The following is a 13,883-nucleotide window of genomic DNA, read 5'->3' on the forward strand; positions in this document are numbered from 1 at the left end:
AATCGGAACCATCAGGACCAGCAGACCCTGGGCCTCGGCCACCCAGGATGAGCAGGGAGTCAACTGGATGGGGCAGGAGAGCCTCCTGCCTATCTGTCACCAGCAAGGCGGGGCAGGGCCAGCTGAGAAGGACAACCCCATTTTATTTTATTTATTTTTTTTTTTTTAAAAGATGACCGGTAAGGGGATCTCAACCCTTGACTTGGTGTTGTCAGCACCACGCTCAGCCAGTGAGCGAATCGGCCATCCCTATATGGGATCTGAACCTGTGGCCTTGGTGTTATCAGCACCGCACTCTCCCGAGTGAGCCACGAGCCAGCCCCGGCAACCCCATTTTAAATGACGGTCCCACCTATCAAGTGCCGACTATGTCCTAAGTCCCAGGGACAGTTCAATGTCTCTGAATTCATACAATCCATGAGGTAGGAACAATTTTAATACCTTTTATAGTTGAGGAAACTGAGGCCCAGAGAGGGGCATTACTCTGCCAGGGTCCCACAGCAGGAAGTGGAGCCAGAATGAGGCCAGGTCTGACTCCAGGACCCCTTACTCTGCGCCTGGAAATCCCCTGCACCTGCCATGTGACATCCCACCCTTACCTCAGCCCAACATCTGCTCAAGAACCCTGGTCACTGCCAAGCCAGTAGATGCGGTTTGGCTGCCAGCCCACCCCTGTGTCCCCAGCTCAGGGCTCTCTTCCCTCCTGCCACACTTGCAGAGCCTTCTGGACCTGCCTGGCACTGGGGAGGGGGAGGCAGAACACACAGGCAGTGCTGTGGGCAGGGTGCCAGGGTCCAGACTCTCCTGAGAAGGCTGGGGATGGGAGCGAGAGGGCACCAGGCCACCCAGAGCCCCCTGGCATGACGGCCTACATCATTTGTGGGGTCCAATGCAAAACGAAAATGTGAGGTCCCTTGTTAAAAATATATATATTGAGAATTTCCCAGGCTGGCCAGTCAGCTCAGTTGGTTAGAGCATGGGGCTGGCAACAGCAAGGTCTGGGGTTCGATCCCTATACTGGCCAGCTGCCAAAATTTAAAAAAATAAAAAAGAATTTCATGTCAGTGGCAGCAGAGCATTAAGCACAGGCCACTCACCCATGAAGCAGGCCCAGACTCCTGGAGCTAGGCACTGGAACCCAGGGCTCCATCCCAGCTGGCCCTCCGTGAGTTTCCCAGTCTCCAAATGCAGGAAGGAGGGAGTGGGGAGAGGGGACACAGTCCTTGTGGGCTCTCTCCAGCCCTGGGGGCAGACCTGCGATTGTACCCAGCTTAGCAGAGTGGCCTCACTCTATCCGTGAAGTGGGTTAACACAAGCCCCTCTCCCAGGGTGGCTGCACAGCTTCGTTAAGGATGTGCCAGTGGTTCTGCCCCCCTCACGTACCCACCCGGGGCTGCCATCTGCCTTCCTATCTTGCAGAGGGACCAACCCCAAAATTAATAGGGAAATTAACAGGCAAAGTGTTTGGAATTTACCGGTTCCCGCTCACTGGCTGAGCACGGTGCGGGCGCAACACCGAGGGTTGCGATCCCGTTGCCGGTCAAAAAAAAAAAAAAAAAATGGCCATGGGATGATAGTGGGTGTTAGAAAAAAAAAAAAAAAAAAAGTGTTTGGAATTTGACCCATGGACCAGGGAAGTAACAGGGAGTGGAGAAACTTCCTTCCCACCGAGTCATTTTTTCCTGGGCCCTGGCTCTCCTCCCACTGGGTGCACAGCGGGGGGTGCCAAAGAAGCCCCTGACTTGGCATCAGTTTCCTGGGTCAGAGCAGCCAAGGGCTCAGACCCTCCCATCTGGTGGGAGACAGATGAAATGCCCACCACCCAGGCGGCTGGGGTTGGCCTGCCCTCAAATCAACAGGTTATGGGTTTGTGACAGGGAGAGAGGCCCCTATCCCCACCCCAGACACATGAGCACGCTAGAGACAGCGTCCAGAAAACACTCATTTACCCGTATGCTTCTGAGATGGCCCTGGCAGTCACAGCTCAAAGGGCCCTTCACCCACCAAAGTCCAGGCCCTCAGCTGCCCCAACCACGGCAACTGGCCCGGGAAGTGTGGCACCAAAGGCGGCTGGACGTGGAGGAAGGGCCAGGACTGGCACAAGGTCATGATGCTGGTGAGTGGGGGCCATCAGCCCCAGGGACAAAGGCCACTTGACAGCCCTGGAGGTGCGATGGACCCCAGAGTGACGTGGAGTACTCAGGGAGTGGGGGGTGGAGATGAGGGACGTCCCTCTGCTCCCCCTCAAGCCGTGAGGCCCAAGAAGGCTCCTAGTATCCCCAGGGCGAGGAAGGAAGGAACCCTAGGTCCACCTGCATGTGGCAGGAGGCAGGATCCATAAATTAAATGTTTTTGGTGGAGTGTGGTGGCCTGGGGTGGGACGGAGACCTGAAGAAGGTAGGGCAGCTGGTCAGGTGACAGGGGCTACTCCGTCCTCCAGGACGGGTGGGCGAACACGATGGGCCTCTTCTTGGCCCAGCGGGAGAAGATGGCCTTCTCGGTGATGAAGCGGTGGGCGCTGCGGGGCGCCCGCTCGTGCGCCAGGTACATCTGACACTCGTCCAGCCGGCCCTTCTCGAAGTAGTGGTAAGGCACCGAGGGGGGACGCTCCTCCCTGTGGGCAGGGAACAGGGCTGCTGTGGGACAGGCGTGGAGGACCAGACCCTGCCACCTGCCACCTGCCACCACCACCCCTCACCAGGCACTACCGGCCCACGGAGACCCACACCTGGACAGATGGGGAGGGGCAGGCAGCCTGTGGATCTCAAAGGCCAGAGCTCAAGCCCCAACTCTGCCAGGGCCAGCAGTCTGGCCAGGGCCATGGCAGGGGCACAAGGGCTCCCGCCATCTCACCCATGGGCTCCATGAATAAGTTCCAAAGAGAACCGAGGGTGAAACCGTGGGACCTTTTCTGAACTCGTGAGTTACAATAATATTGGAATATTATAGTATTATAATATAATAATGTTACAAAATAATTCCATAACCATTATCTGAACTTGACGTTATAATGTTGAAACAATATACAAAATAAATGTATGGAATATATCACTGATATATATGTGTGTATTATCCCCAACTAAGCACTTTTATAGCTTATTTTCTCTCTAAATGTTTCAACAACCTTCTGAGGAAGGGGTGATTCTTCTCTCTATTTTACACATGAGGACGTGGAGGCTCTGAGAGGTGGCCTGGCCTGAGGCCACACCTACATGTAGTGCCCTTCCGGAGGCTGAGCTCTTTCCCAAGGCCCAGTGGTGACCGAGGGGTGTCTGTGCTTCCGCCACCCACCATGAGACCACACAACGTGTACCCTCAGCTCCCAAATCCACTGGCTTAAGGCCTGGGCAAGGGGCCCACAGTGCTTCCCGTCTTCCCTCCTGCCCAGGGCCTGCCCAGACTGACCTGCAGTAGCTGTCACTGACCATTCCATAGACCACGATCTCTTCGCATAGCTCCAGGGCAAGGATCATGGTGAACCAGCCGGTGCTGAGAAAAGAGCCCGATTGCCTCCTGGGGGTGGGGGTGGGATAGGTTGGGAAAACTGTCAGCCAGGCCCTCCCTGACACCATGCAGGCAGCCCAGGCCTCAGCTCTCTCAGGGCACCAGGCCAGGGCCACTCTCCTTAACCTCTAGAGAGGGGGCCCTAGGCGAGGCTTGGGTGGAGAGAGCCAGCCCAAGGCCAGCTGTGGGCAAGAGGTGGAACTGGACGCAAACCCAAGTCTGCTCACCTCCTCCCACCCAAGCTGCTCCACAGGGCTTGAGCAAACCACCCGGTGAGGGGTGTTGGGGCCCTGGCCACTTCCTCTCCTCACTTAAGGGACCAGGCCTGGGGAGACAGCAGGAGGTGTCAGAGCGCAGTGGTTAAAAGTGGGGGGGTTTGTCTGGAGTGAAATAGTTTTTCCTTTGAACCTGACTCTGCTGTGGTGCATCAAGTTGTGCGTTAAATCTGTCTGAGCTTCAGTGACCTACCTGTGAAATAAGCATAACTATAGGAGCTTACGGGGAGGGAAGGGTGTCAGCCCAGCCCCTCTGGGCCTCAGCCCTCTCCAGGAAGCAGCACTGGCTACACTCCCAGCCGAGGGCCACCCACCTTGACCTCTACAGAAGGGGTATGGGCTGGTTCATGCCTTCAAACTGAGCACCTCCCGGGCCTTCTGCAGGCCCAGAACCTGCCGCGCCTATTGCTAACATTCAAGGGAAGGGGCACTGGGAGACAAATATCTAAATATGATGATATCAGAGGGTGACACCTGCTGCAAAGACAAGGAAACAAAGGGTAAACACATGTCAGGGCAGGTCCTATAGATGTGGTGGTAAGGGAGGGCTTCCCTGAGGAGGTGACATTTCATTCAGACTTGAGGGCAAGAAGGAGCCAGTCATGGGAAGATTTGGTAGAACATTCCTGGCAGAGGGAATGGCATATACAAAAGCCTGAAGGTGGGAACAAGTGTGGACGGCCAGTATGGCTGGAGCGCAGTGAGAGAAGGAAGACAAGGTCACAGAGGCAGGCAGGGGCTGGATTGTCCAGGGCTTGCAGGCCAGGGGAGGGCACGCAGTGGGCAGTCTGGATTTTATTCACCATGTGCTGCAAAGCTGCTGGAGGGCTGAGGGCAGGTGACTGATGGGACTGAATTCACTGGGGTGGCTGGAGGAGTTCACACTGCAGGGGCAAGGGGGCAGCAGGGACACCAGCAGGGAGCTGCAGCAAGGGCAGGAGGGGATGGTGGGCATAGACCAGGGTGGCAACTAGGGAAATGAAATGAAATCCAAGAGCTATCGTGTGTGGCAAGTGATGGAGTGAGGGCTGTCAAGGGCAAAGCCCAAGTTTTTGGCTGAAACAGGGGAGGCCACGGGTCCTACCACCTGGTGCAGGGAGCAGGGCGGGGGCCCGCAGGAGTTAGGAGTGTACTGTTTGGTGTAAGATAAAACAAGATCTGGAATGCAGAGTGCCTATCCCAATGCCCGGTGTATGAAGAGGGCTGTAATTACCATTAACTAATAGTTTTATTGTCTGAAAGGAATGTCAGAGATCAATTCAGATCTCAGAGCATCAGAGGGAAGGTGTGGAGTACACTGACATTTATAAAGCAAATGTATTTCACAGGGCCTAGTTTCCAAAGCCCTGCAGTTTCAGGTTTAGCCTAAGTTCTTAAAACTACATATAGAAATGTTAATCTTGCAAAAGATGGGAAACTTTCCTCAGGCTAAAGTCTCTGTTGTGGGGCTGATCCCGTGACTCGGGAGAGTGTGGCGCTGGGAGCACAGCAGCACTCCCGCCACGGGTTCGGATCCTATATAGGGATGGCCGGTGCGCTCACTGGCTGAGCGCGGTGCAGCCGGTCTCAAAAAGGACAAAAAAAAAAAAATTTTTTTTAAAATAAAGTCTCTGTTGTGGATATAAAATTGTAACACAGCAAAGTTGCTGGCTCAAGGACAGATGTCCTTGGTTAATCTATCGATTGTTATATAAAATACTGAGGAAACTGCTGCAGGAAAACACAGTATTTGCTAAGAACAAGCTTTTGTTGGTGGATCCACTTAACCTTTTGCAAACTGCTTTATGGAATGTCACTTTGCTTATTTCAATGATGTTACTATTTTTCCATTTGTTAGCCATAATTCTGCCGATATCCTTGTGTCTTTGTAATGGTTAAATCAGCTGAATTTTCTTGTAAAACTTCCTTGTCTTTGCAATAAAAGTGAGAGGCTAACTTTGAAAGTGGCTGACACATTCAGTTTTGCTGCTCATAATGAGGAAATTACTGAAGTGCAGTCCTTCTGGTTCTCAATGCATACAAAGTGCTTGAGTATTCGCATAATTCTTTTCTTCGTATCTGTTACACAGGGAAAAGAGGTGTAACAAGAAGGGCTCCCTAACACCTCCCCACGTTGCTCAATGCTGCCACATCATGTGCTTGCAAGGCCCAATGTCCCCCACCACCCTTTGGGATTCTAGATCTGTGCAAACCCAATGGCTGACTGTTCCTCTACTTCCTGCCCCCCAGCAGAAGGCAGGACAGTGTCTACCTCAAGCTCTGCTGACCCCCAGGGCCTGTTGGAACAGATCCCTGATAGACAAGAGTCTCCTTGAGAAAGCAGGCTCCCCGCTGCTCACCGGTTCTTGCCTGTCTCGTCCTGGAAGACCTGGTCGCAGTAGGACATCATGCGCTCGGTGAAGGTGTACACCTGCAGGCCCGGATACATCCTCGTGAGCTGCAGCAGCGTGCGGTAGGTGCGACCGCCCAGCGCCCGGTCCATGTGCTTGCCCTGGCCCCACACCACGTACAGTGTGTCGCGGGCCTGCTGGAAATAGTGTGAGTAGTTGCGCAGCAGCAGCGGCACACTCGTGTGTGAGATCACGCGCAGGGTGCTGCGCTGGCCCACGTCCACCTCAAAGCCCACGGTGGGCGCCTGGTTCATGCGTAGCACACACTCAGCCCCGTCAATCTGGGCGCCCAGGCCCGAGCCCAGCATCTGGCCAGAGCTGGACACCACGGCACAGCTGTGGCACTGCTCGCGCACCAGTGGCTGCAGGGGGGACAGAGAGAAAAAGAGAGGGGGCGTGGACACACAGCTTCCACCCACCTGCCGCTCCCCCCAGGAACACCCACTGACCTTGCCTGATCGCTGTAGCAGCTCCAAAGACTGTTACTGACCCATTTTCCAGGCAGGGTCAGTGGGGTGACCTTCCCAAGGTCTCAAGTGTCAGAGCTAAGATTCTACATTCAGAGCCCCAGGCTTCCTCCCAGCCATGTTTGTGAACCTGGCCCCTGCTGCTATCTCTGAGGCCCTAACAGTCCTCCTATCACGGGTCCCTTATTAGGTTACAAATATTTACAAAACACTTAGACCAGTGGCTGGCACAGATTGGGTGTCATGTAAGTATTTGCTAAGTAAACATGAGCCCCACCTCTTCAAAACCATTCTCAGGGGCCAGCCCGTGGCTCACTCGGGAGAGTGCGGGGCTGATAACACCAAGGCCACGGGTTTGGATCCCTGTATAGGGATGGCCGGTTCGCTCACTGGGTGAGCGTGGTGCTAACAACAGCAAGTCAAGGGTTAAGATCCCCTAACCAGTCATCTTTAAAAAAAAAAACAACCATTCTCAGGCCACTCCCTCCCCTGCGCCAACCCCACCCATGTTGTACCCAGTTTATAAGTAAAACCAGGGTCTTCAGTGCCCACCACTTGGGAATCTCTGGTTTGCGCCTGAATCGTGGCTCTGCCCCTTTCTAGCCATGTGGCCTTAGGCAAGTCACTTTGCCTCTGTGAGCCTCACTTCCCACATCTGTCAAATGGGGATGAAAACAGCATGTACTTCAGCTGGTTGTGAGGATTCGATGAAAATGTCTGGAGAAAATAAAGAGCTGGTGGGACACAAATTAGGAGTCTAAAAGAGCCAGAAGGACAGGCTGCTGAGACGCCCAGAGACAGAGCGTGCGGCGGGCGTTCTCCACAGTGAGAAAGTCCCTGCCCTATTTATTTTCTCACATGAAAGCCAATCATCCTCTATCAAAACTTCTTAAAATCAGCCCAGAAAGGGCTGCAAAAGGGCCTGAGAGAACTTTGGAGGGTGATATAAAAGTTCTATATTATGATGGTTGTGGTTGTTACACAATCATGTACATTTGTCCAAACTTACTGAAATGTACACTTAAAACTGGTGAATTTTATTGTATGTAAATTACACTTCAGTAAAGCTGATTGAAAATGCCTGGAGAGTGCTTGGCACAGACCTAGGGCACAGGCAGAAGCTCAGCAACATGCCTGAAAATATTCACTGGGGGTCAGGGATCGGGGCTCCCAGATCCGTGTTTTCCACGCCACGCCGCCATGCCCTCCTGTGGGAACTCAGGTTTACAGGGGCAGGTAAAGGATGCAAGGACATTAATTCCAGCCAATAAAAGACACACTGTCATATCCCACTCAGGGACATTTTATATGTGACACAATATTGATTCAGGAACTCGTAAGCCCATTTTCCACACCCCAGCAATAAAGAACAAGACTTCCTTATTCTGCCCGCAGTTTGGGCCTCTCCTCACAACTGGGGCTCTGTTCTGATCCAAGGTCATCACCAGCCCCAGGAAATACTCTGTTTGTCCCTCACAAGGTCTTCAAATTTTTTTGTTAAGTCTTAATTTATAAAAATTGGCCCTTTTGACTATAAAAAAAAAATCTGGATTTTCTGCTTCTCTTTAAGAAAAAATGCCAGAAGATCTGGCCTCCTTGGGCCCATGTCCCTGTGAGGCTCTGTGTGTCTGAAATGAACACCGGCCACCACCATGGCAGATGGGATGGTGTCCACCCAGCCCAACCCGACATCTGTCCCACCTGGCCATTCCTGTGGGGCATGAGAATTCGAGCCCCCCAGTAGTTTTTGTTTCTTCATCAAATATTTGCACAGCACCTGTTGGGCACATTGTCCATGAACCATCCAGCTGCATCTTCATGGCGACCCTACAGAGGTGGGAACTGCAAGATTGCCTTTTACAGAGGAGGAGGCAGCTGAGACTCAGAGCGACAAAGTCCAGAAACGCATCTCCTCCAGGGCAGGATTCCTGAGCAGCCCCCCCAGCAACTCTCAGAGAGCCATGCAACTCAGAACTGGGAGCCTCTTCACAGGGCATCAACACGGATGTCTTTGCCGTGCTCACTGGACAACAAACTTCCCACATAGGCCCACTGAAATAGGACCAGGGGTGTAAAGTGTTCTGCACCTGGCCAGGCAGAGCAAGCGTGAGGAGATAGGCACCATGGGGTAGGGGCTATGGCTGCCGTGTTACCCCTGGGCCTCTGTATCACTCCTGATGAAAGGGAGAGCTCTGGGATTGAACATAAGTTTTATATGTCATCTCTCTAATCTCAGCAGCCATCAGCACACTAAGGCCAGACACACTAAGGTGCCAAGAACGTGCTCGCTGAACAGCTTGTGTGTGTAGACACATAAATCTAAAGAGGCACAGAATGCACATGTCACACACTTCTATGACTATGTCTGTCTCACCTACTGGACTAGGAACTCCAGGAGGAAGCCACCCTCTCTGACACCTTTGTATCGCCAGCACCCAGCTGACAGCAGCCAGGCAATATTTCTTAATAATAAAATCTGTGTCCTTCTAGAACCTGGGGCTCAGATCACACAGCTGAGGTGAAGTGACTGGCCCAGATCACACAGCTGGTGAGCAGAAAGGCCGAGCTCAGGATCCAGGTTGGCCTGGCACAAGCCCAGTTCTTGCTACCCACCTAGGGTTGGGGGGCACCCTGGAAGCCTTGCCCCAAGCAAGTTGCCTGGCTGACTCACCTTCCCATCTGGCACGCTGCTGTATCCACTGAAGTGCAGGGGCCCTGGCACGGTGGGCTCGGAGCGGATAGGGAGGCGGTGGTCCAGGCAGGTTGCCAGGCAGAGGGGCGGGCAGGCCCAGCAGCACAAGAGGGCATAGACAGCAGAGAAGACCAAGGAGCACAGGATGATGAGCAGGAGGCGACCCTGAGTGAGACGGCAGTCATGGGGGGTGTGCATGTGGGAGTGAGACTCCCAGAAGCCTCTGCAGTGGGCCGCACCCCACCCTCCTGCCTCTAGACCCCACTTCAGCAGCTTCTAGAATAGCAGCAGAATCCACAGTCTCCAGCAACGAGGCTTTATCCAGGGCTGCCAGGCTCTGGGCACACAAAGCCCTGGAGATGACTCTATCATCATCCCCATATTCTAGATAAGGAAATCAACTTGGGGTGAGTGTGTTGCTCAGGGCTACATCGCAAGGAGGCAGCAGGGCAAGGCCTTCTATCCAGGCTGCAGAGCCCCTATGCTTAACCAGAAGCCTGGGCGTCCTCTGTGGCCCTGGGTAGGACTCTCCATCTCTGGGCCTGTTTCCTCCTCTACAAATGGGGGCTGATAATGCCCCCATTCACTTACAGTAAGAACGGTGGGGAAAGTGTTCTGTATACTGTAGAGTATTGTGCACATGAGGATGGGAGAGTGACGCGTCAGAAGGGCTTCCAGCCCCTTCAGTCCATGGACCAATGTGCCCAGTATGGCCCCGCCTCCATCCCCACCCCCAGCTGACTCAGTGGCTGTCCCCTAGGCTGATGATCATGTTCTGGATCAGTAGCCAGGTGGTGGAAGGAGATTTGGAGGAAACATCATTCAAGAAACGGTTTCAGGGCCGGCCTGTGGCTCACTCGGGAGAGTGTGGTGCTGATAACACCAAGGCCACGGGTTCGGATCCTATATAGGGATGGCCGGTTCGCTCACTGGCTGAGCGTGGTGCTGACCACACCAAGTCAAGGGCTGAGATCCCCTTACCGGTCATCTTTAAAAAAAAAAAAAAAAAAAAGAAATGGTTTCAATAATTGAAAAGCTGCTGCCCAGAGGCTCCCATCTCCAGAAATCATGTGCCAAAGGCCATTTGAACCAGGAAGCTCTTCTGGCCCTTTGGCAGGAGCCCAGCCTGAGGCTGGCCCTGCTGGCAGACTTAGTGAATGCCCCCTCCAAGCCTTCCAGGAGGGGCTGTCTGCTGAGGGACAGGACCCTGAGTCTGTCAGTGGGTGTTGGGCCACTTGGGTCACCACCTGTATCTCTCTGGGCTCCAGTTTTCTAGGCCCAAGGCACAGGTGCCTAGGTCACCTCTCAGAAACCACCTAGCACCTGGCTGATGCTCTTTGAAAATCAGAGGTGGGAAAGCAGCCCCCACCCCACCAACCAGGCACATCCTGCCAGAGGCCCACCCTTTTCTGCCCACAAGCCAAATCAGCTTCTAAAAATAAATCTCCTCTGTGTGGCCAGCTGTGTGGGGGAGAGCTTTCAGCCCCTGAGGCCTCAGGCTCTGCCTGGCAACTAGCCCCCTGCCCACAAGGGACCAGAAACCCAGAGACCATGACTCAGGCAGTAGAGGTTAACTACCCCCAACATCCAGTTCTCTCTCCCATAACCAGGGGCTCCTGAATAAAGACAAGAGCAGTTGAGCTGAATTTTCACACCATGTCCCACTCCCAGGTAGGCTCAGTGGGTGGCCCCGTAGTACTACTATCTCCATTTTACAGGGGAGGAGAAAAAGTCACTGAAACCAGAGAGGGGATGTCACTGGCCTGGGGCCACACAGCCTGCAAGAGCAGGGCTGGACTTTGAGACCAGTCTGCCCTTTTCTGTTCAGGAGCAGTGGGGTCAGAAGTGAGAGTCGTGGGGTGGGAGAGGCTGCTGAGGCTGTTCTGCCAGAAGTTACCTCCAAGTCCCCTGTGACCCCTCCTTCCACCACTTACTGGAGCCTTCATGCTGTCACAGTCCCTCAGCAGTCCAGGCGCTGTTGTCTCCAGGGCTCGGGATGAGAAGGGGTAGGAGCCAGGCACCTGCTGAGACCCAGAAACTCAGAACCGGAAGGGAATAAGGCAGACGGGGTCCCAGGCTATCAGGGAAATTGAGGCAGGGGAAGGTACAGGCCAGGGTCAAGGCAGATGGCTCCCGGGAATCAAACGCCTTAAAGTCTCCAAACATGGGGCAGCAGTGTCCCCATCCTAAGGGATCCCGCCGGCCAACCCAATCCCCATTATGCAGATGGGAAAGGAGAGGCAGAGACGGGGCGCCCTCGGCTCAAGGTCGCCCATCGGGTCTCAGGCAGATAGAGCCAGGAGGTAGGAGCCCGGATTTCCACCCCATCCATCCTCCCTCCCTACCCACGGGGCGAACGGAGAGGCCTGGGGCGATCAGGACGTGGGGTTTTCACTTCCCTTCCAGATTCCATCGCCCCCTCCCCCGGCCGGGCGCTCACCGTGCGGGCAGGTTGGGGCGCGCCGGAGGCTCACGATCCGCTGCTCGGAGCTCCATGGCCCACAGGCCGGGTTGATGGGGATGGAAGCCGGAGCACCGGGGCGGAGACAGCGCTGTGCCCGCAGCTTCTGGAGGCTGGAAGCAGAAACAGCGCTGCCGGGGCGGGGGCGGGGCCTGAGGGGACGGGGCGGAGACTTACGCGCCGGGGGCGGGGCCTGAGCGGCCGGGGCGGGGCCCACGAGCGTCGCCTGCGCGACCTGGGGCGGAGTCTGCGCGCGGACCGGGCGGGACGTGCGTGGCTGGCGGCGAGGCTCCCGGGCCCCAGCGGCCGGGGCGGAGTCTGAGCTCCGGCGTCTAGTTTTTTCCGTCCTCCCGCGTGTCTGTCGGGCTTCTGCAGCTGTGGAAAGAGACTTAGAGGGTGTCGGAGCCACCGTGCAGTGACTGCCTGGCCATTTGGACTTGAGTTTCTCCATTTCTGAGATTGGGGGTGGGTGGGGAAATTAAGCGGGGGCCTCGGGTCAGGCAGCGCCGGGTTTCAAGCTGGTAGTGTTGCCAGATTTAGTAAGTAAAATACTGGACGCCCAGCTAAATTGGACTGGAAGGGCCGGCCCGTGGCTCACTCGGGAGAGTGCGGTGCTGAGAACACCAAGGCCCCGGGTTCGGATCCCACATAGGGATGGCCGGTTCGCTCACTGGCTGAGCGTGGTGCTGGCAACACCAAGCCAAGGGTTGAGATCCCCTTACCGGTCATCTTTAAAAAAATAAATAAACAAATGAAAATAATAATAAATAAATAAATTGGACTGGAAGGTAAATAACGATAAACGAGTTGTTTTTTAATGTAATTATCTCATTATGATTACGTCCGTGTGACCTTCACCCGAGCCTCAGTTTTTCTCTTTGTAAATGGGGATAATAACAGCACCTACCTCCCGGTGAGATGGTGCAGGGGCAGCTCAGGGCAGAGCCAGGATGCGAACCTGGGCAGTTTCACTCCAGAGCCAGGGCTGCGACCACTTACTCTTACCTCCCAAAGGCTCCCTCCATGGAGTGTCCTCCAAACCCATGTCAATGCAATCTAGGGCCTCAGCAGATGCTGAAATGTGTCCCATTTGAAGGTTCAGATGGGTTCCCTTGGAGATCTCGAACACAGATGCCTTCAGGGGCTGGGCTGGTAGCAGAAAGGGTTGAAGGGGTGAAGGGGTGACTTCAGGGCAATAGAGGAAGTGGGCCTGGGTGAGTTGGAGAGCGCACTTATCGTCTAAGATCTTTTTTCACAAAATGTTGCATTGGTGGGAAAGCTCATCTAACCATCCTAGCCACACCTACCTCCCTCTGCAGGGCCCTGGCCTGGGAACCAGCCTGGACTCCTGCTCTGGCCCCCATTTCAAACTTCATTTTTCTTTTTCTCAGAGGCTTGGGTATGAGCAGGATGCCAGGGTATGTGTCCCCAGCTCAGCAACCTTCCAAGCCTACCTTGCTCCGGGTTCAAAGCCAAGTCCCCAGAGCCTGATGTTCTAGACCCATGCCTTTCCCTACCCTGTCCAGAGTGCAGGGAGGAGGGCTGCTGAAGTGGCCCTGCCCCCAGGAGCCTCCTTTGAGCATGAGCTCTCGTTGTCCCTCCCACCCCAGCCTGGGCACAAGTTCATTCACTCTGTGCAGCCCCTCACTCACACAAGGAAAGGCACACAGTGGGTTGCCAGAGCCAGAGTTCTTCTGGCCTCCCCCAAGTCCTCCTCCTTGAAGTTTCTTTCCTAATAGACCCACCCCAAGGACACAATGGTAAGTTCCCCGTCACCCATGATGGCTGGTGAAGTAATGACTCCTTCCCTGGGTAGGCAGCTCTCTCCTTGCTAGGGCCACACAGAGACAGGGGCATGTCCAAATGGCCCCGGGCTGCCAGGGCAGATGAGGATCAGAAGTTCACAGTGGAACTGAGACAGGAAGTCCCACAGCTCCAGATGAAATTCTTCGGTTTGATTTTAGTGAAAACCCACTCTCCTTACCCCAGCCTACAAGACCCTGTGTGTTATAAATTCCTACTTCCCAGGGCCGGCCCGTGGCTCACTCGGGAGAGTGCAGTGCTGATAATACCAAGGTCATGGGTTTGGATCCT

General features: G+C 54.6%; 1 protein-coding gene across 1 annotated transcript; it reads right to left on the bottom strand.

The window, feature by feature from the left end:
- Window positions 1-1,928: 1,928 nt before the first annotated feature.
- On the bottom strand, window positions 1,929-11,899 carry ST6GALNAC4 (ST6 (alpha-N-acetyl-neuraminyl-2,3-beta-galactosyl-1,3)-N-acetylgalactosaminide alpha-2,6-sialyltransferase 4). The gene is made up of 6 exons (XM_008570865.1): window positions 11,769-11,899; window positions 11,263-11,349; window positions 9,308-9,493; window positions 6,119-6,531; window positions 3,406-3,513; window positions 1,929-2,614 (listed from the first exon to the last, which is right to left on the bottom strand). The coding sequence occupies exons 2-6, from the start codon at window positions 11,272-11,274 to the stop codon at window positions 2,425-2,427; spliced, it is 909 nt and encodes a 302-aa protein (XP_008569087.1). The 5' UTR covers window positions 11,275-11,349; window positions 11,769-11,899; the 3' UTR covers window positions 1,929-2,424.
- Window positions 11,900-13,883: the final 1,984 nt, after the last annotated feature.

This window comes from Galeopterus variegatus, unplaced genomic scaffold (genome assembly GCF_000696425.1).
Source record: "Galeopterus variegatus unplaced genomic scaffold, G_variegatus-3.0.2 Scaffold638, whole genome shotgun sequence".
Taxonomy (NCBI): Eukaryota; Metazoa; Chordata; class Mammalia; order Dermoptera; family Cynocephalidae; genus Galeopterus; species Galeopterus variegatus.

What these genes read in the sequence shown, in the direction of transcription:
- ST6GALNAC4 (XM_008570865.1), bottom strand. An exon ending in GCAGCGTGCCAGATGGGAAG is followed by an intron (nt 6,532 to 9,307) that starts GTGAGTCAGCCA and finishes TCCCCCCTGCAG; the next exon opens with CCACTGGTGCGCGAGCAGTG. An exon ending in GTCAGTGACAGCTACTGCAG is followed by an intron (nt 2,615 to 3,405) that starts GTCAGTCTGGGC and finishes CCCTGCCCACAG; the next exon opens with GGAGGAGCGTCCCCCCTCGG.